The sequence below is a fragment of the Camelus ferus genome, chromosome 16 (assembly GCF_009834535.1).
Source record: "Camelus ferus isolate YT-003-E chromosome 16, BCGSAC_Cfer_1.0, whole genome shotgun sequence".
Classification (NCBI taxonomy): Eukaryota; Metazoa; Chordata; class Mammalia; order Artiodactyla; family Camelidae; genus Camelus; species Camelus ferus.
Genome location: NC_045711.1, coordinates 12,154,005 through 12,173,836, shown reverse-complemented (window position 1 = coordinate 12,173,836; position 19,832 = coordinate 12,154,005). Strand labels below are relative to the sequence as shown.

General features: G+C 50.6%; 1 protein-coding gene across 1 annotated transcript in view; it reads right to left on the bottom strand.

The window, feature by feature from the left end:
• DNAH2 (dynein axonemal heavy chain 2) overlaps positions 1–19,832 on the bottom strand; it is an 81,507-nt gene that overhangs the window by 21,211 nt on the left and 40,464 nt on the right. Inside the window, exons 29-62 of the mRNA XM_032498694.1 lie at positions 19,278–19,495; positions 18,898–18,999; positions 18,444–18,569; positions 18,029–18,139; positions 17,543–17,731; positions 17,000–17,103; positions 16,704–16,893; positions 15,999–16,179; positions 15,138–15,265; positions 14,637–14,789; positions 14,249–14,374; positions 13,213–13,431; positions 12,877–12,994; positions 12,529–12,665; positions 11,901–12,038; positions 11,655–11,813; positions 10,149–10,301; positions 9,860–9,951; positions 9,317–9,515; positions 8,956–9,180; positions 7,771–7,875; positions 6,853–7,041; positions 6,568–6,653; positions 6,306–6,436; positions 6,017–6,166; positions 5,506–5,673; positions 5,125–5,285; positions 4,704–4,843; positions 3,425–3,557; positions 3,176–3,315; positions 1,648–1,858; positions 1,333–1,449; positions 1,017–1,158; positions 10–179 (exon numbers count right to left, since the gene is read on the bottom strand). Of these exons, the coding sequence (XP_032354585.1) occupies positions 10–179; positions 1,017–1,158; positions 1,333–1,449; positions 1,648–1,858; positions 3,176–3,315; positions 3,425–3,557; positions 4,704–4,843; positions 5,125–5,285; positions 5,506–5,673; positions 6,017–6,166; positions 6,306–6,436; positions 6,568–6,653; positions 6,853–7,041; positions 7,771–7,875; positions 8,956–9,180; positions 9,317–9,515; positions 9,860–9,951; positions 10,149–10,301; positions 11,655–11,813; positions 11,901–12,038; positions 12,529–12,665; positions 12,877–12,994; positions 13,213–13,431; positions 14,249–14,374; positions 14,637–14,789; positions 15,138–15,265; positions 15,999–16,179; positions 16,704–16,893; positions 17,000–17,103; positions 17,543–17,731; positions 18,029–18,139; positions 18,444–18,569; positions 18,898–18,999; positions 19,278–19,495 (5,111 nt within the window). The remainder of the gene's footprint in view (positions 1–9; positions 180–1,016; positions 1,159–1,332; positions 1,450–1,647; positions 1,859–3,175; positions 3,316–3,424; positions 3,558–4,703; positions 4,844–5,124; positions 5,286–5,505; positions 5,674–6,016; positions 6,167–6,305; positions 6,437–6,567; positions 6,654–6,852; positions 7,042–7,770; positions 7,876–8,955; positions 9,181–9,316; positions 9,516–9,859; positions 9,952–10,148; positions 10,302–11,654; positions 11,814–11,900; positions 12,039–12,528; positions 12,666–12,876; positions 12,995–13,212; positions 13,432–14,248; positions 14,375–14,636; positions 14,790–15,137; positions 15,266–15,998; positions 16,180–16,703; positions 16,894–16,999; positions 17,104–17,542; positions 17,732–18,028; positions 18,140–18,443; positions 18,570–18,897; positions 19,000–19,277; positions 19,496–19,832) is intronic.

The following is a 19,832-nucleotide window of genomic DNA, read 5'->3' as shown; positions in this document are numbered from 1 at the left end:
ACCGCTCACCTCCATGGCCCGAACCCACATGCAGAGGGACTTGGCAGCCAGCGACACGCGGCCAATGATATCAGGCTGGAAGTCGGGCTGGGCGCAGTAGGCCCCGATCTTCTTCAGGACCTTATCTGAGATATTGTCTTTATCAAAGTTGATCAGTGATTTGATGAAGTTCTGCTCCCCTGTGAGATGAAGATCAGGGGCCTCAGCCAGAGGGCCCACCCCCACCCCCCCAACTAGGCACAGCCTCGTGTATCCTGGGCTCAGTACCGAAGGCCAGAGCATCTGGCCTCACCCTGAGTCCCTTCAGCTGACCTTGCTCCCTCCTCTAGAAGCTCGAAGCTCCCAGGGCCTCCACAGTCTTCCCAGCCTCCTCTCCTGTCACTTACCTTCAACACCCCAGCCCCACCACCCCACACGCCACGCTTTCTATATACTTCGCACTTTCTTCAAGGGCAGGGGTCACCAAACCACGGTGGACAGGCTACATTCTAGCAACGGGACTCAGAGCAGAAAAATAGCACAGGAATGAAACAGAAAGACTCTTGTTTTCCCTTTTCTGATTTTTGTCCTTTTTGCTGGTGGGGGAGCCAAGGCACTCCTGTCCTTGAATTCTGTGATACATTCTGTGATAAAGATATATCTTTATGACAATTCTTTCTTTTTATTTTCTCTTAAGATGAGTCGTTTTCTATTACTTACAGCCAAAGAACCCTAGCTGGTATTTATGCCTCTCTTCCCTACTAGGCTTTGTGCTTTTTTTTTCTTTTTTGCAGGGGGTAGGTAATTAAGTTTATTTGTTTAGTTTGTTAATGGAGGTACTGGGGATTGAACTCAGGACCTCATGCAGGCTAAGCACGCGCTCTGCCACTGAGCTATACCTTCCCCCCGGCTCTGTGCTCTTGAGGGTTGGGACAATGCGTCATCCACCTCTGCCTCTCCGAGTGCCTGCCGCCCAGCAGATGATTAAGGAACGCTGGGTGGACTGGTGTTAACTACTTCTTGGTTTCCTAGCTTACCCAGTTGCCTCTTGGCCTCTGCCCAGGTGGGCTCGTTGCCTCGAAGAATCATGACTGCCTGCAACACTATCTCCACTTGGGCAGGGGGCCGTCCATAAGACTTGATCTCTCCTATATCCTTCTTGTTCAGAGACTCCAGGGCCTGGGGAAAGGGAGTAATTTGGGGAGCAGGGCCAAAGTCAACTCAGATGGCAAGAGAGGTCCTTTATGGAAACAGGACCCAACTGAAGTACCCCTCTGCTCCCCACTTCCCCAGGGACTTTGAGAACAAAGTAGGCCGGCCCCAGTCCCTTCCTGAGCCCTTCCGGTCCAATACCCGCATGGCCTCTTCCAGGGCTGGCAACGCCTCTTCTAGATCCTTCTGGGCATTGTCAGCCAGTGCCTGGCACTTGACTTCCTCGATTGCAATCTTCTCACTATTGGTGGTGACGGCCTAGGGATGAAAAGAAGATGAGGGTCTTGTCTTCTTCACCTTGAGCAAAAGTGGGGGTGACAGTGGTGGTGATAACAATAAAAGAGAAAGCTCAAGAAAACAGGAGGCGTGAAACTCCACCCCCTGCCCCATAACTGGAGGGGACCAGGAAGCCTCTGCCAGGTGGGCGGGGCAGCAAGGGGCGTTGTGGGGGGGCACCTTCTGCTGCTCATCCGCCTCCCGCTTCTGCTGCACGATGATGACCAGGTACTCCTCACACTGCTTCTGGAACTCAGCAACCTTTTTCTTGGCATCCTCCAGCTCCAGCGACATCACTTCCACCTTTTCCCTGGTTTCATCGATCTTAAACAACCCGGTCCGCAGCTTATTGGCCTGGTTCAGCAGCTCCTGCCGCTTCTCTGCCAGCAACCTGGCGGACAGAGTAGGATCAGGTGCCGGGGGAGGCTGGGCCCCCAAGAAGGAGAGGCCCTTACAGTCTCCCTTCCTGGCGCAGCTCTGGTCCCCATCTTTCTGCCCATTGCCACCACCACCAGCACCACCAGCACCCTAGTCAGATTTTTATCATTTCCTGCCTGGATCATTGCCAGCTGCCTCCCAACTGGTCTTCCTGCTTCCAGACTCTCATCCCTCTAATGTATTTTACACACCACTGTCAGAATCAGCTTGCTAGCCGCCGTTTCCATCACACCCCTTCCGTACTTGAGAATCTTCCACTGTTCCCTGCTGGGCAGTGGCTCGGGGGCTTCAGTGAACCAGAAAACACAAACCTCTCCCAAGGGGGTGGCCATCCCTGGGCTCCAACCTGTTTTTCCCCATTTGAGAATGAATGTGGGCTCAGTATGGCCACAATTTCTGATTTTTCAAGAGAGAATGGAAATCTGGATTTTTCTAAAGGCTCTCAAGTTTTAAATGTTGGCAACTCATTTAAAACGTTTTAACATTGTACAGGCCAAAAAAAAAAAAAATCAATGCAAGGTTGTTTTCTGGATTAAGCAAGAAAATGCATGCAAAGGGTTTAGCATAGTGACCGGGGACTAGTAAACAAGATACAAGCCTATGTAGTCAGGGGAGGCAGGGATTTTATTTTGTTAACTGGCATATATATTACAAGTATCTAAAATAGTGCCTGGCACAGTGTAGGTGCTCAAAAATACATATTAAATGAATAAGTTGGATATCATTATCACAAATAGCTTTGTTCTCACCTTGATTAAAATACTAAATCCAATAAATGAGGGTTTTTTTTTTACATTTCTCTTACATCCTTCATAGCAAATTATTATTGTGTCATGTACATAAAAAGACACTCAACACACTTTAATGAATGAATATATAATTCTTGGCAATGGTGGAAAGTCTAGAAAATGTTAAAGGCAGAAAGAAGAGGACATATATTGCCATATATCCCCATAATGTAATGTCATGGTTGTACTGTTGTTGGGAAAAGAGACATCATTCCAGGAGATAAAGACAGAGAGGTGAGGGGAAGAGTCTCAGCCAGAAGGCCCCTGAGGTGGACACACCCCTGGAAACCCTATCGCTCTGTGATTAACTTCCTGGGCAGAATCAAGACCCCTTGCATCTCTGCCATTCCACATCAGCACCCTAGTCCTCAAGCCGGTCCCCTTGGCCAGCTCCCAAAGAGTTTCCATTACATCATTTCACCAGTTGCCCTCAAAAGTCACCAAGCTCCCTAGCCCTCCATGCCCCCTACTCTTCGTCGTACTTTTTATATCCAGACACAAGTTCCAGGTAGTTGGTGGGTGTGACGTAGTTGTGTCTTCGAAGTTCCAACAGCATCTTCTGGGAATACTGAGCCACTGACCAGTGCATGGTGACGAAGATCTGGGCCACTTTCCTGTAGATCTGAGGCCAATGGTCAAAGAATGTGAGACAGAGCAAGAGTAAAGGCAGACAGTGAACGGAAATGGGCGGGAGGTGCCGGGGGGAGGAGAGATGGGGAGGAGGGACTCACATTCTCCTGAGTCCCCAGGTCTGCTCCCACCAGGTACTTCTCAGCCACCTCCAGCAGGGCTTCGCGGGGCCACTCTGAGAACCAGTTGATGGAGGTGCAGTTCACCAAGGCTGGGTACTGGCGGATCCAGTTCCTGGCGAGGGTTTCAAGAGGCAGTTAAGTCCATCTGCAGACTCAGCCTCCAGCCTTAGGCTTTGTCCCAGGTCCACCCGCTCCCCAAGAACCTAAAAAACCTCATCCTGGTGCTCCTGTATCTCCTTGTACAGATTCTGCTCCTCCCTCTAAGACAGTTCAGTGTAGGATCTAAAAGCAGGTTCTGGGGTAAGGAAGACCTGGTTCCACACTATCCAGGTATGGATCTTGAGAAAGTGATATAACCTTTTGAACATCAGTTTCCTCATCTCTAAGATGGGAATAACAAATGAGGTGACACCTGTGAAATGCTTAGCACAGAGCCTGGTGCACAGTAAATACACCATAAACCACAAACATTAAAAAAATAAATAAAACACTAATCCAAACTGCCTCTCTGTACAAGTTCTCTGTCCTCCTCCTCCTTCCTGATGCCCTTAAAAATCTAGTCATCCCAAGAATGGATAAGCAAAATGTGATGTATACACCCAATGGAATATTATTCGGTCCTGAAAAGGAAGGAACTTCTGACTTGTGCTGCAACATGGATGAACCTCAAGGATGTTATGCTAAGTGAAAGAAGCCAGCCCCACTAAAACAAGTATCGTACGATTCCATTTCTACGAGGTAGCTGGAGTGGTCACTTACAGAAACAGAAAGTAGGTGATTGCCAGGGCCTGGGGGTGGTGGGGGAGATGGGGAGTTGTTTAATGAATATAGAGTTATGGTTTTGCAAGATGAGAATATTCTAGAGATCTGTTGCACAACAATGTGAACATACTTAACGCTACTGAGATGTATACTTAAAAATAATTAAAATGGTAAATTTTAAGTGGTTTTTTTGGTACCACAATTAAACATTTAAAAACAAATCAAAAACCACCACCTCTTTCCAAGGGGAAAAAATAAAAACCGATCTAGCTGTACCAAAAGGGAGCAGATGACTCCCATGTCAGCAGGAACTTCCTGAAAGAAAGTACAGCCTAGGAAAGGAGATGGGGTGTGTGGGGCTGGAGAGGCCAGCGCTATTCCTGAGTCTTGAGGAGTCTTGAGTCTCACACTCAGAAAGCAAGGAGGCCAAGAGGGGATGAGGGCCCCCCAGCAGATGCAGGGCCCAGAGGGAGAAGAGGGCAGTAAAGGGAGTCACCTGAAAGGGTCGCCCACGGGACTGAGGCAGAGGACGATGTGCAGGTTGTTGCGCACGCGCTCAATGAGGTAGGCGAAGAGGCTGTCCGAGGACTCAGGCACCTGCTCCGCCCGGGCCTGTTCTATGATGTGTGTCTGAATCTGCACAGAAGCCACGCAGAGGCAGAGGGCTGAGGGTTCAGTGGTAGAACTGGGTCGGGGAGGGGTAGCAGGGGAGGCTGGGCTGACAAGGGGTGGGTTTTAAAGCAGCGTCGCCCAATAGGGACTCTCGAGGGCAGAAGGCTGAAGAAGAACAGCTCTTCCATCTAATGGGGGCTGGATGGAGGGGGTGCCACAGTAGCATCCTCTGGGATCACACTTCCTCAGGGGCTGGTGGGGAAAGTCAAAGAGCCACCTGGTAGTGGGCGTGGAAGGGATCGAACCTCTTCAAATTCATCTGTCTTGTAGAGATTGGGGACCTCGCCCGAGCTGAGGATGTTGTTAATGTCCTCTAGGAATGATTCATCAGCAATCTGGGTGTCCACGAAAAGGAAGGACGTGGCCTTGAGCTCTACCCCAGCCTGGCGAAACAGACGCTTGATATCTGGGCCAGGTGACACAGACAGACTCTTCAGATTCACCATCCTGTCCCTATTCCTCTTCTGAGATTCAGGAACCCTCCCCCAGCCTGCGACACATACATGACACCGGCTTATACCCAACAGGGGCCTGGAGCATCTCTCTACCCGGCTTCACAGGGAGTCAGGCATCTGATTTTTCACTCCCAGCCCCAAACCCTCTTGCATCTCAGAAATCAGCCTTACCGTCTCGGAACTCCTGCTTCCGATAACATTTGGTGACCTCAATCTGGAAGGTGATGTACTCGCAGATGGACGAGGCCAAGCGGGCCAGACTCTGGCGCCCGCTGCCCCCGATGCCCACCAAGAGCATGTTGCCCCGAGGCTGTCCAATAACCCGCACAATCCGTGTGACTGGAGGGTGGGAGACAGAGGGGTGAGGATAATGAGTCGGCTGAGCAAACCCAGGGGACCTCTAGGCCCTCAGCTGGGGACTGGGATGCCCAAAACTGCAGCAGAAGGACAAAGAAGTGTGGGAAGAAGTTAGTGCCTGAGGCCTGGTAGCAAGTCAACTTTTAACCTCACCATGTTTATTAAACACCACCATCAAGGAAGAGCCCCACCCTTGACCACAAGGGCCCACAAGGGGTCAGGGAGGAAGGCAACTTCCTTGACGTGATTGGGAAGAGATCCCTATTTCCTGGGAATACCCTGCAATTGGGATGCTGGAGAGGGGAGGGGAGAGGGAAGGGCTCACTGTGTTCAACAGCCTCTCGGAAGAGCACCAGCTGCATTGGCACAACAGCAGGTGACAGGTTGTACTCATTGAGAGCATTCTCCATGGCTGTCTTCAGCACTGACAGATCTGTCAGGTCTTCATACACCTTGGGCTCCCGCAGGAAGTCCCCTGGGCCATGGGAAGAGGGGGTCGGAGCTCAATGCCTGGTCCTCCAGAGATTTCTCCAAAGGTACTCCGTGCCCCAACTCTCCTTCTAACCCATCTCCTAAGAGTCTCCAGCCTATGGGAGCCACAGCTCCCAGCTCACCAAAGATAGGAGGACGTTTGTTGGGACAAAGATTATGGAACGTGAGGTCAAAGAAGGAGCCAAGTTTGTCACTTATGATGCCCATGAAGGCTTCCATGTCTGCCGCATCAACCAGTCGGTCAGAGAAGACTCTGTTGGGAGGGAGATGGGGTGAGATCTGGGAATGAAGAGGATAGTGGCCCTAGGGAAGGGAATGGCTGGAGGAGGGTGGGTGAGGCTTGGGCTTGGGGAGGCCTGGATCTGGGGGGCACAGGCACCTCACCTGAAACACTCGTGGATCCAGAGTCGTGTGATGCTGGACTTAGTATCATGGAAGTCCTTGTTGGCCCTCAGCATGCCCTGGAACACCTGGGGAAGAGGCGCAGCCAGTGGGATGGAAGGAGGGGAGAGAGGTGCTCCAGAAGTTTTAGAGAAAGCAGCATTCTAGGATGGAGGTGATCTGGGTTGTGTGGGATGCTATCAAGCTCCAAAGCCGACTTTGAGGAGAAGAGAATGCCTCCGAGGAGGCTGTGCTGGGCCAAAGGGGCAAGGTCAGTCGGAGCTTCACCTTGGAGATGTCTCGAAGGTTGAAGAGATAGTGGATCTTGGCAGGTGTGGGCAGGAAACGCTGTACCACACTGTTGTACACGTCCAAGGTGGCCACAGTCACCACATTCCCAATGGGCTTCACCTCTTCCTCAAAGTCCTGAAGCTTCTGATTGATCATGGTACCAAATATCCGGATGATCTGGGACTCCTAGGAACAGGCCCTGGACTCATTTTCACAGGCCCCTGGCCATTCAGCCAAGGCGGAGACTAGGGGTAGGGGAGTAAAGCGCTCGTCTTGGGGGCAGAATTGAGGACGGGGGCTCCAAAAAAAACTCAGAAATCAAGGGAAATAATGCTCTAGTGCAATACTTAGGAATCAAAATTAATGCAGGCTGTTCACAATGAACAAAAACCAACATTTCAAATCCTTGCTGTTGGTCTTTCCTTCTGCCTCGGCTCTGATATGCTCAGCACGGCACTGTACTGACCTTGCACTTACTTAAAATTTTGGTGTTTTATTCGTTATGAAGTTTTGGCATTGATTTTTAAAAATATTGCCTTAAAATATTATTTATCTTGATTTCTGAGGGGTTTTGGCACCCGTGAGAGCCTTGCTCGCCTCCCCCCAGCCCTGGTCAGCTCCCAGCTCTCTGCTCTGGAGGGTCTACCTTCCTTCGTCTGTCTGGGCCCCACTGTCTGCCCACAGGGACTGTTAGGCCTCGCCTGCCAGTTCGCATCCTGTGGATCTCCAAGCTCAGCAGGAGCAAAGGCTCCTGCAGAGGGTGGCTCCCCTCCATATATTGCAGCTCCCTGAATGCAACTCTGCCTGGGGGCCATGGGCCCCTGAGCCCCTCTGTGACCTGTCCTCTCACTCTCCGGGACACGGGTGGTTCTGCCTTCTACAAGAGCCCGCTCCCAGCCCCCAGGATGCCCGCACCGTGGGGAAGGTCATGTTGATGATGTTGAAGCGACTCTGCAGCCTTGGGGAGATGACGGTCCGTCCACCCCCAGGAGGGCCCATGGCAGCCATCAGGAACATGTCCTAGAGAGAAAGGTGAGATGGGGCAGAGAGACAGGTGGGGAAGAGAGGGGGCCCAGAAATAGGGAGGATGTGAGAGGAGATGGGAGGGAGAGGAGATGGAGGGACAAACAGGAAGAGGGGCATGGAAAGGTGAACAGAAGGCAGAGATTCAGGACATTTTTATAGAATTACTAAGGTAATGTATTTGTTCTCATTTCATTGTTATAATCCACTTACCCAAATTGGAAAATAAAGGTAAGTTAAAGAAACAGGGGGAGGGTATAGCTCAGTGGCAGAGTGCGTGCTTAGCATGCATGAGGTCCTGGGTTCAATCCCCAGTACGTCAGTTTAAAAAAAAATGAATAAATAAAAATAAATCTAATTACCCCCCAAAAGACAATGTAAAATAAATAACAAAAAAAACCTTTGATTATGTCTTCCAGACTTTCTTTTTTTCTATTTTTAAAATAAATTTATTTATTTATATAAATAGATTTGTATACAATAAATATTTATAAAATATTTAATTATGTACATACATACATGTGTCTGTGTATATGTGTGTGTTCTTTCTCAGAAACATGAATATATTATTAGGTGAGTTTTTGACCCTGAGTGCCAGATAGATGGGTGCCCCAGAAATCAGGCTGGAATGTCTGCCCATTGATTCAGGAAAAAGAAACAGACAAGACGCTCAGAATCCCACGGGAGAAAAGCCAGGACTGAAGGGAGATGCCTGGATGCTGGATGTGGAGCGGAGAACTGATACTTGGAGGTGGTGTCTGAAACAATGGGAGGCCTGGAGAGGGAGTTATGGACAGTTCCGGCTGGCATCAGCATTGCCATCTGAGTGAGGTGGAAAAGGCCTGGAAAATGCGTGGAAGTTGGAGGACAGACTCCTTTGGTCACAAAGCACAGGGCAGAGTCAATGAGGAGAGTTACTAATAGGAACTGATAGCTTGGGAGCCACATGTTTGTGTGGAGAGGCATACAGGATTGTAGGCTTTTATGCTGGGGTTCCTGGGGTCCCAGCAGGGTCAGGGACTGAACCTATCATCAAAGGGAACAGAGGCCTGAAGAACAAATTCTCAGGATGCTTACTCGAATGTACTTGATGGTCTGCTTTGTTCGATCATACCAGAAGCCATAGTCAATCCAGAGGCGAATCAGCTCCAGGGGTGGCTGGGACCCAAACATGTCCTTAGCTGGCATATTTAGGTCATCCATAAAAGTGATCATGCTTTTGCCCCCAAATGGCACATAGACGCCCTTGGTTCGCTTCTCCACCCTGCTCTCAATGATGCTCTGCACATTATTGGATGTGGTCTGGTGGAAAAGGTACAGAATGAATGTTTGGGTCCCCCCAAAAAAATACAGGGTCAGGCACTTGGATCCCCAGGGAGAGCAGAGGCAGGTTGAGAGCAGGGAGCTGGTGGCCTGGCCCCCGGGTCCTGCCACACACCTGCGCAGACATGTTGACGGTGAGCACTGACCACTGGCTGGAGGGCAAAGACTGCAGGACACTCTGGGCAATGGAGGTCTTTCCAGTCCCCACGGGACCCACCAGCAGGACGGGGTTCTGGTTGGCCACCAAGGCGCTCACCAGGTAGTTGTAGCGGACAGTGTCGACAGTGGGCACCATGATCTTATAGAAGGGGGAGCTGGGGAGGAAAAGGGACTGTGTCTCAAGGTCACGGCCTACTCCTTTCTAACTCCTGCTTCATTCTGCCCCTCAGTGTTTATCTCCCTCCCACATCACCATTCTCTAATCACCGACCCTGCCTCCTGTGGGGCCTGGGGGTTGGGCATTCTCCTTAAGGACACTTTCCCATTTCCTCTACCCTGTCCTGTTTCCTGTACCCCAAAGTCATCTCTGCCCTGGGATCCACTCTCTCTTTCTACAGCCCACTTTTGCGCCCCCTGCTCTCTTATCACATCTCCCACCAACTGTAGCCCCCAAGCCCAATCCACCCCCCCCCGGCCCCCAACAAGGCCCAGCTCTCACTTCGGAGGGTAGCGCCAACTCTTAGGGAGCTTATCCTCAAATGATGTCCAACTCCGAATCTTGGGGTCCACAAAATACTCATACACTGTGTCCTGCAGAGGGAATGTATGTTGGGTTACCAAAGCCACCCTTTGGCTTTCTCTTGCCCAGAAAAAGCGCTTGCAGACCACTGGGTGGAAGAAAGAGAGGTGGGCAGCAGGCTGAAGGTCAAGAAGAGCCGAAGGACCAGGGATACAGGTGGGTTCTGGAAAAACAGAAAAATAGGACAGCTGGGTTTGGGGGCCCTGACCTTGTTGGGGAAAGAGCCCTCAATCTCCCGGAGGTAACTGTCGATCTTCTTGCGGCCCTCTTCATCCACAGAGGCACACATAGACCAGATCATGCTGAACACAAATGTCAGCTCTACCATGGACACAAAGTTCTCACCATCAGCTGGGTTCACCTGGGTGGAAAATGAGAAGGGGAAATACTCTAAATCTGTAAGAGATGGAGGGATCTATTTTGGCAGCTCATCACAAAGGTTTAGAGGTTCCCTCTCTTCCTGGTTCTGTTTGGAAAACCATATGGTTGTCGATAAACCTAAATCAAAACGTTTAGATAAACCTGAAATATCCTGTAGCCTAGCAGTCTCCCTGAGTTTCTTCTCTACTGAGTTAGAAAGACATGGTTGGACATTGTATGGAGACTCTACCATACTGAATCTACTATATTGAATATGAAATCCTTAGTCTGTTCTTCCAGCTCACCCCAACACACAGCACTTCTCACCATCCTCTTCTCGGGGTCTCTGCTACACCAAAGAGGGACTGCACGTTAAAAACCACCCTTCACCCCACCCTGCCTGGCCAGGACTGATGCCCGTGTCTCTGTGTTTTTGCAAAAGCTGTTCTCTTTACATAGGATGCCCTCCTCTCTTTGTTCACCAGTGTTCTTTCCCCTACCCGGCCAATCCTCAGCACTCAGGTGCCACTGACACTGTGTTACTGTCCTTTTCCCATATGTCACCTTGAAAGTTCACCTGCACAGTTTGAATTTATATTAACCATACCAGGAATGACACATACTGTTAAAGACCTTAATTATTATATAACTTTACATTAATACCTTAGTTATCTGGCAATGTCCTTTAAAACAATATGAGCCACAGGTAACTATATTCAATATCTTATTCTAACCTATAATGGGAAACAATCTGAAGCCGTACACATGAAACTAACAAAATATTGAAAATCTACTATAGTTAAATTTTTAAAATAAAGTAAAATAAGAATGATTAAAAAAAAAAAACAAACAGCAATATGAACCATCTCCAGGCAGTGATTTAATCTCAAGAGAAAAGTATTTAAGCCTGTTCCTTACTCCATAATTCTAAACTACACAAAAATTTTCTTAAATATTAGTTAATCTGAAAATTTCTAAAATGCTTCATCAGATTAGGTTGGGAGCTCCTCCCAACAGAAACAACATCCTAAGGCCTCACAAGACTTAATATTTAATTTTTGAAAGGATGAAGAAATTAGGAACCAAACAAACTATCCTTAGCTTCCAGGTTTGGGTAGGAAAGGACAGGGAGACCCACTGTGCACTGTATCTGACGTAGAGCCCTCACTTTGGCCTCCCATCGCGCATGCGCACGAATATGCTCGTGCCTCACTGCCTCGGTGGCGCTGGCGGGTGAGGCCTCCCCTTGGCGTCTCCGCTCCACTCAAGCCTCATGTTCCAGCTCCATCTCAGACAGTTTCCCTGAAGTTGTCCCGGGAACTCACGAGCCCATCCCGCCCTGGTCCCTGCTCACCCCGTTCTCTGGCGTGGCCAGGGCTGAGTACAGCTTGCAGAGCGAGATGATGCCACTGTATTCCGGGACGGGCACCAGCTCATTGCAGTTGTCCTTCTTGAAGGTCAGCATCTTGTTGATGAGCTTTTCAAACATGCGATGAAGGGGCTCTACCTCCACCTATAGTTGAATAAGCAAGGGCCCCGTATTATCCTTGTGCCTGCCAAGCCCCACGGGTTACTTTCCTCTCCTCCATCCTCTTCACACCTTTGGCCTCTTCTCCAGCCACGACTGAACATAGGGCTTCCAGCCGAGGTCAGCGTAGTCAGTGTACACCATCCCACAGCGAGACACAGTGGCTGGAGAGGCCACTGCCAAGTTCTCCACTTCGAACAGGAGAGACACCTAAGGATACATTTGGTCAGAACATTCTTTCCCTCAATAATAAAAAAACCCAGAATTCTGATGCCCTCAAGTGTCTACTGATTACCATGTGTTGCAGGATGAATAAAGGCCTCAGCTTTACAAATGATTTGCTCATTAAAAGAAACTAGAGCTTATTCCAGGTCATCCTTATGAACAATCACTCTCTTGCTTGCATTGTTTGAGCAAGTGGAAAAGAGTGGGCTTCACAGCCCGTGAATTATAACCCCGGGTGCACAAGTGAAGGGCATCCCTTGTACGTCAGTGGCAATGAGGCTGCCTCAGTCCACACAGTGCATCCTGGGAACAATTCTTTTCTATACAGTTGTTCTCACCATCCATGGTAGACAGGCATTTCTTCTCCAGTCACAGGTTGTCCTGAATCCAGGCATTCCCCTCCTCAGCATTCCTCTAGGACCTCCTCTCTGAGGATTTCCTTGCTCTTCCCGGCAGCCCCACCCCGGCCCCACACCTGCTCAGGCATTGCGATGCGCTCTCCATTGATGAGGGTCAGCACTTTGTTGTCGTCCATGACAGAGTTCATGCTCTCAATCCACAGCGTGTCCACAGGGCCATCAAAAAGGATCCACTTCTCATCCGGTTTCTCGTCTTGGTAGAAGGTGGGTGGTAAGGAAACCAGAGCATTCTCACCAAGCCCTCCCTCCACATTCATCTCCCTGGAGATGCAAGCAGTTGTGTCCTTGTATCTCAGCATTCCTCAAGCATTTTTACCCCAAAATTTTGCTTTCTATCCCCAGACTGCCTACTCCCTTAGATGCTTTAGGCCTCTGCTCTCCCCGCCCCATGATCCTTTGGGTACCTGCACATGCCGTCCGCATGACACTGGACAGGATGCCATCTGTCCATTCGTTAGTGTTGAGGTCATATTCCCCATACAGCTCCCCTAGGGACAATGCCTTAGGGTTCAAAGGGAACTCCTAAAAAAGACACGGGAAGGGGCTTTTGAGCAGCTGGCAGACACAAATCCCAAGATCTCCCTTTGTTTCCAGGTATTTGTCCCGTCTCGCTCATCTCCTCCCAGCCACCACTCCTGGTCTGCTCTGCCTCCCTGACACCCATGCCTTTCTCCCCCAGCCTCCGTTGTCTTCCTGCTACTCGAGTCTCCGCCAGTGGCTTCACTGTCCCAACTCCATACTCTGACAATGTTGAAGTTGGGGTCCCCAGCACGGCACAGGGAGGACAAGGAAGACTGAAGAATTCGCCATAAGGCCGTCTTGCCGCTGCCCGTGCAGCCCACAATCATGGTGGAGTGGCGGGAGTTCTTGGTTTCATACAGCTGGATAACCTTGGTGAGGGTGAACGGGGTGGTCTGCAGGCCCATCTCTCGAATCTCCTGCTCAATGGTCTCCCGCAGCTGAGAGAAGGGCAAATACAGGAAGTGGAAACAAAAGGGTAAGGCTTGTAAAGGAAGAACTTTCAAAAGCTCCCTGATGCCTGGGAGGAAAATGTTCAAACTGTTAAAAATGGCACCAGGTAAATAAGAAAAAAGGAAAAAAAATTGGCACCAGGGCCCTTTGCACCCTGGCAGTGTTCAGTCCTGAGGAAGCTGGCCAGTTGCAGAGTCAAGAGACTGGGCACTAAAGTCAGCCAGCCTGGGCACCCAGCTTTCAGCTATGTGAACCTGAGCAAGTTCCTTCTCTGGGCCTCAGTTTCCTCACGTTAAGTGGGAGTAGTGAGAGCAGTTTCCTTGCCAACATTTTCGTGGTTTCAATTGAAAGGATCATTCAGGGTATCTGAACTAACATACTGCCAGCGAAGAAAATTTCTATACTTTCTAATTCTCCTCCTCTGGGCCCTTCCATTCCACTGCTCTCTCACATAAAACACATAGCGGTCTCTCCTCAAAGCTCCCTGAATGAGAAGAGAAGTCGGGACAGGAGAGGGAAAGGAATGAAAGGAGAAAGGCCAGCGCGTCAGTGATCTCAATGGAGTCTTGGAACTGATGAGGAGAGGCAGTTGAGTGGGTGAGCTGGGTGAGAGAGTACAATGTCGGAAGAGGTCTGTATCAGTTTATTGATAAGGAAGCCCAAAGAGAGGCCAGCTGTCGGGCTCAAGGTCACAGCTTGTGGGTGACAGCTGGTGAATGGCAGAACGAGGCCTGGAAGCCAGGTGTCCTGTTCCCAGGTCCACATTCACAGATGAGGTCAGGGAGAGTCTTAAGGAACAAATACCTTGCCATAGTCAATGACAGGCAGCTCAATGCTGGGGAACAGATCTTGCACGATGGCATTGAACAGCGGCACGTCGGCAGAGGTTAGCTTGGCAATGTTCATATCTCTCATCGAGAGCAGGAGGACCTGAATGGGAAGACATAGAGAGGCAGGCTAAAGGAACACAAGGCCTTTCCTCTCCGAAGGGGCGAGAGGCAGGAGCCAAGAACAGTGGAAACATCTGAGCTAGTCTTTAGCAATCCGACAGGGGGAGCTCAGGAAATGCAGGGATGGGCAGAAGGCTGCGGGTCCTAATCTAGTGAAAGTAAGGATCTGACAAACTTCAGTGGCGGTGCATATGACCAGGGACAATGGCGGTTAAGACCCAAGGGCCGTGTCCTCCATCCACCTCTTCATCAGACAGATCCGGCTGCAGGCGGCGCTTCTTGCCAGCGTAGCGCAGGAGGGAGGTGAGGGCACGTAGGCCAAAGTCATAATGGTCCTGTCTGGAGAGCTGCTGCACGGCCAGCGAGTACAGTGTGTACACCTTCTTGGCCAGAATCTGGAGGACAAACAGAGAAGGAAACAATCCATCTCCCCATGAATTCCTCTGCTTCATCTAGGGACGGTTACAGATGGAAGAAGCTAGGTCCCGGGACTTGGAGCAGCCGGGCAGCGCTCTATGAACAACCCTAACGAGAAGGTCTTGGGGATCATGCCAGCAAGGACTAGTGACATCATAGAGCGGAGACCTCCCTCCTCTGGATCCTTCTGCCTTCATATCCTACTGACAGTCATATACATTCCTTGTAGGATAAGCTGATTATGGGGCCTCCAGGGGGTTCCTCAGTCTAGGGAATAATCATGGAAGGGAAATAAAGTAATTGGAGACCAGAGATTATCAGAATACCTTGCAGTTACCAAAGCCTTCCCCAAAGAGAATGATTTCTGCAATAAGAGTAGAATCGGGCACCACCATGGCAATTGGACGGAACATGGATTTAAGATTATCAGGAAGCTCTGTGCGGCCAGCATAGCCTGGAAAACAGCGCCATTAATTCAGAATCCAAACTGCTTCCCAAAGATCCACTTCCCAACCAACTACCCTATCCCTAGCTCCATCCCTACCTCTCTCCCCAGCTCCAACTCCAAGATCTCTTCCCTTCTCACCTCGGCCCTGGCTCTTCCCCTACCAACCACTTTGCTCTTCTTTCCTACCTCTGGCCCTTCCCTTACTTTCTGCCTGGCCCTGCTTCAGACTCAAATCCCAGAGCCGTCAAATGCCCATCTCTCCAAGTTCCATGTATTTCCTAATAGAAATCACAGTTGTTTCTCTGAGACTTTCAATATTGAAACCCTTTCCTGTTTTCTTCTCGATCTTTCCTCCAGAGCTGCTCTTAGGCAACGGTCACGAGAGACCCTAGGCCTTGCACACTGGTGAGATTCTCTTGTTCTGCGAAAGGGATGGCAGAGAGGCCAGAACTCTGGGAGCCAGTCCAAAGAAAGAAGATGGCTCTAAGTACCTTGAAAGTCTAGGGCCATGTATATGCACATAAGCAAGTATTAATCCCCTCAGGGAGAACAGTAAGCCTGCCTCCCCTTCTCCCCCAAAAGTCATCTGTTTATCTTTCTCTTACGCTTTATTGTCTTTAGCCACATTTCACTTGGCTAAATACACTGTTCTGTAAGAGGGGAGGGGAGGATGAACAGTTATTTGCCCTGGACACTCAGTTCTCCCCACTGGGAACCCCCTCTACCCCCAGGCCCTTACCAGGATTCATGGTGATGAAGATCCCACAGGACCACACCAGGTTTATTTCAAAGCCCTCAAAATAAAAGTGGGTGAGGCCGGCAGCCAGGGCGGAGAGGATGGACAGGATCTGCTGGGCCACTACCGACAGCACCTCAATGTTGATGCGGTTAAACTCATCAAAGCAGCCCCAGGCGCCTGTCTGTAGGGTGGGAGGCAGAGTTGCTGGGAGCAAGAAAAGTATCCCCAGACTGGGAGAAACTAGAATCTGTGACTAACACATCCTCCTTGAAATATCTGCATAGGAACAGCAGCCTCCAAAATGTGTGTGTGTCGGGTGGGGGAGTGGGGGAGTGGAGGGGGCTGCGTAGCGCCGTTGCAGTTTCTGGCTAGAACTTCCCATCAGACCAGAAGGAGGATCTCAGGGAATGCCAGAAAAGGTGCGAGTTGGAAAGAGACTGGAGTAGGGAGCTTGTGAGTGCTGAGGGCCTATGGTGTGCACAGGTTTACGTGCATCCTCTTATTTGATCCTTACATCATCTTCTGGTTTTGTAATACACCAAGTGAAGCTCAGGGAGGTGCAGGGACTTCCCTAGTTGTAAGAACTAACTGTGGTGATGCAGTTTTGTCAGTAACAAAGCACTGAACCAGATCTGGGTTTCAGCTGATTTTCTGGAACTGAAAGATACTTCAGGGGCCTCGGGGATGGGCTGGCAGGATACTGACCTGGGCCAGGCCTGAGTACATCCGGCCCATGGACTTATAGTCCAGGCCTTCAGAGCAGTTGACCACGATGACATAGAGGCCAAGGGCCTTGCCCAGGTCCTTGACGGTCTCGGTTTTTCCCGTGCCTGCAGGACCTTTGGGGGATCCACCTCGATGCAGGTGCAGTGCCGTGGTCAGGGTCATGTAACACCTGGGGATTGGAGGCAGGACTCAAGCTGGACTCCTGGAAGCCTTTGCCCAGCATTTGCTGCCCTACCCCAAGCACCCCGTTTAACCTCCCCACTATCGCAGCCAACCTGTCTGTCAGGGGAGTGATGACAAGCCGGCCAGAGTTACCCAAGTACTCATAACCATACTGGAATTGTGTGTTGGTCTGGCGGATCATACAGTCATCGAGATCCTGGAGAAACAGGGCAGAGTAAGAGAGAGGTGGGCCTGGAGGAGGAGTCGGAGCTGCAGCAATGGCTGAGAGGAAGGCTGGAGGTGGCAGGGAGGTTGCAGTTAGAAGACTGGGGACTCAGTTTAGAGTTAGAAGGGAGAAAGGGTTTATGGCCGAGATGGAGACCGGGTGTCACGCTGCACGTGTCCACCCCAGTCCAGTGCAGCAGCTGTCTGAAGTCTTCCTGGGTCCCAATCAGGTGACACCCAGAGTGGGCACTCTGGAAAAGTGATTTGCCACACCTGATTCGGCAGATTCGAGACAGCTAAGAGTCGGAACAGGGTGCTGTGATGGGACTAAGGTTTGGGTTAGGATATCACTGTATCTGGAGAGCAGGAATTGAAGTGAAGCACTAAGATCTGGGTTAGGGCACGAGAATGGAACACTGGCCCAGCCGCACCTTCTCCCAGTAGAAGCGCAATTGGCTGAGCCAGTCAAAGGAATTGACATCCATGAGGCCACTCTTATAAAGCTTCTCCAACACGTCCCGGGCGTGAATTTCTATCGTCACCAGAGCCACAATTTTAAGGCGCATGATCTTGGTCAAGTTCCCCCTGATAGCTTCTGAGTACTTATTCAGTATTGACACCTGTGGAATGAGGTGTCAGAGGAGAAGGTGGACCGCGCAACGTGACCAAACCCTAATCACGCCCCATCCCAGCCTCCTTCCCCTCCCACCCACCGATGCTGACCCCACCCCCACTGCAGCTCCTGACCCCCAAAGTCAGCACAGGGAAATGCACTTCTGATCCCTCCAACCTTTCCTCCCTGGACGCTTGCCAGAAAGCACCCTCATTCTGACCCACTTCCACTAGTTCATCTCTAATTCTGACTCCAATTTATCTCCTCCCTCCCTCCAACTCTAAATCCTTGCACGGTTCCCTACCTGCTTCTTCTTCATGACTTTGAGGATTTTCTTGTCTCCCTGTTCCTTAGCTGTCAGCAGGCACTTGGTGACATCAGCCGTCCACTGGATCTGACTGGCAGTGATCACCATCTGGGGCACGGGTGGAGGCTGTATTCCAAAGCCCTGTCCCTGGCCACCCGCCCAGCCCAGCACCTGGATCCCAGCTTCTTCATGGACCAGGTGCTTCTCCTCCCTCAATACGTCTAATCTGCTCTGAAGTTACAGGGACAAGCCTAAGGTCAGGAGCTCAGGGTCCAGCACACAGGGTCCCAGGGCCACAGGCCAGAGCAGGGGTCAAGAAACCTGTGTTTCATGTGACTCAAGATTCTGTCTTTACGTCGGCTACTCCCTTTCTACCCGTCTTGTTCCCGCATTCCTGCTGACCCTGGCTCACCTGGCCAGCCCACTCCTTCACCCACTTGTCCCTCTTGTTAAGAAACTTCTTGAGGGCCAGGCGGCAGTTCCGGAGAAGGTCCCGGAGGGTCACCCTCATGGTCCGCTCCACATCGCCAAGCCAGGACTGAAGGGAGGTGAGAGAACAGGATGGCTCGGCCTCAGGCCAGCAGGCAGGAGTCCCCGGGGGGAAGGTGCTTAGGACACAGGACTCCAGGGCTTCGGGCCCCGGAGAGAGGCAGGAGCTGGGCAGCTGCTGGCTTGTGTCCCTGGGGGCAATGGAGACTGGGGGGACAGATTGCCTGACTTCCAGGTTCAGGGTAGAGGCTAGAGTTTAGGAATGACAGGTGGAAGGGCAAAAAGTGATTCATGTCCCTTCAGAGATGTTCTCTCCTCACAGAGCCAAGCAAACTTAGAAGAATCAGCTTGCTTCTTAGACCCTCGCCACAACTCACCTCCACAGGCCCTTCTAGAAGCACCACGTGGAGGAAATCGACATACTCGCCGTCACCTGAGAACATTCCCACCGCTTCCCGCTTGCTGCTGGGCCCCCCGACCTGCAGACACAGGAAGCTGTTGATGACCTGGCCTGCCCACTCGCCCGTAGCCATAGCCGCACTGAAGGTGCTTGAGGCCTTTGAGTGCGATTTCTGCTCCTCCCCCTCCCCTCTACATTATCAATTCTAAAAGTTCTGTCCCAGATAATCCAGAATCACTCCATCCCCCTCCTGTTGGGGGGCATGGTACCCCCACCCGCCCCGCCCCAAGGCCTTGAATACCTTGACGTCACCACCCCTCCAGGGCCCTCCCTCCCATCCAGGCAACCCTAATAGACCTTCTGCATTCTCAGCAATTTGATGTTGTCGAAGCATTTTTTGAGGTGAGGCTGCACAGCCTCTGGGTTGCGGGACTGGCCCAGAATCTCCAGGAGGTCATCATTGGACAAGAAGTAGAAGCGGGGGAAAATATGGCGCTTGGTCTCTAAATACATATCCAGAGATTTCTGGATGTCTTCCAGGATTGTGTTCATTTCTATCAGTGTGTCCAGGAGGCCTGGGAAGACGAACAGTGAGTAACATTTGGAGGCCCCTTTACCATTGCCCTGAGTAGATCTGGAGCCTCCAACTATAGCCACTTTGTCTGCTCTTAAATGCCGGGGTACAGACTGCCATATGGTTTTTGGAAGCACAGAAGTGTCCCCAGTCACTCTATGATGTTTTCCCATTCTCCTCATTAATTCATTATTAAGTATAATAGTACTATATATTATTGTACATATTATGTGTTATGTATTAATTATATACATCATATATGATTCCATTAGTATAGCTACATCTCCCATCAGTCTTTGGAACAGTAGTTCCTTTCCACCAAAGAACTGGGGCTCCAC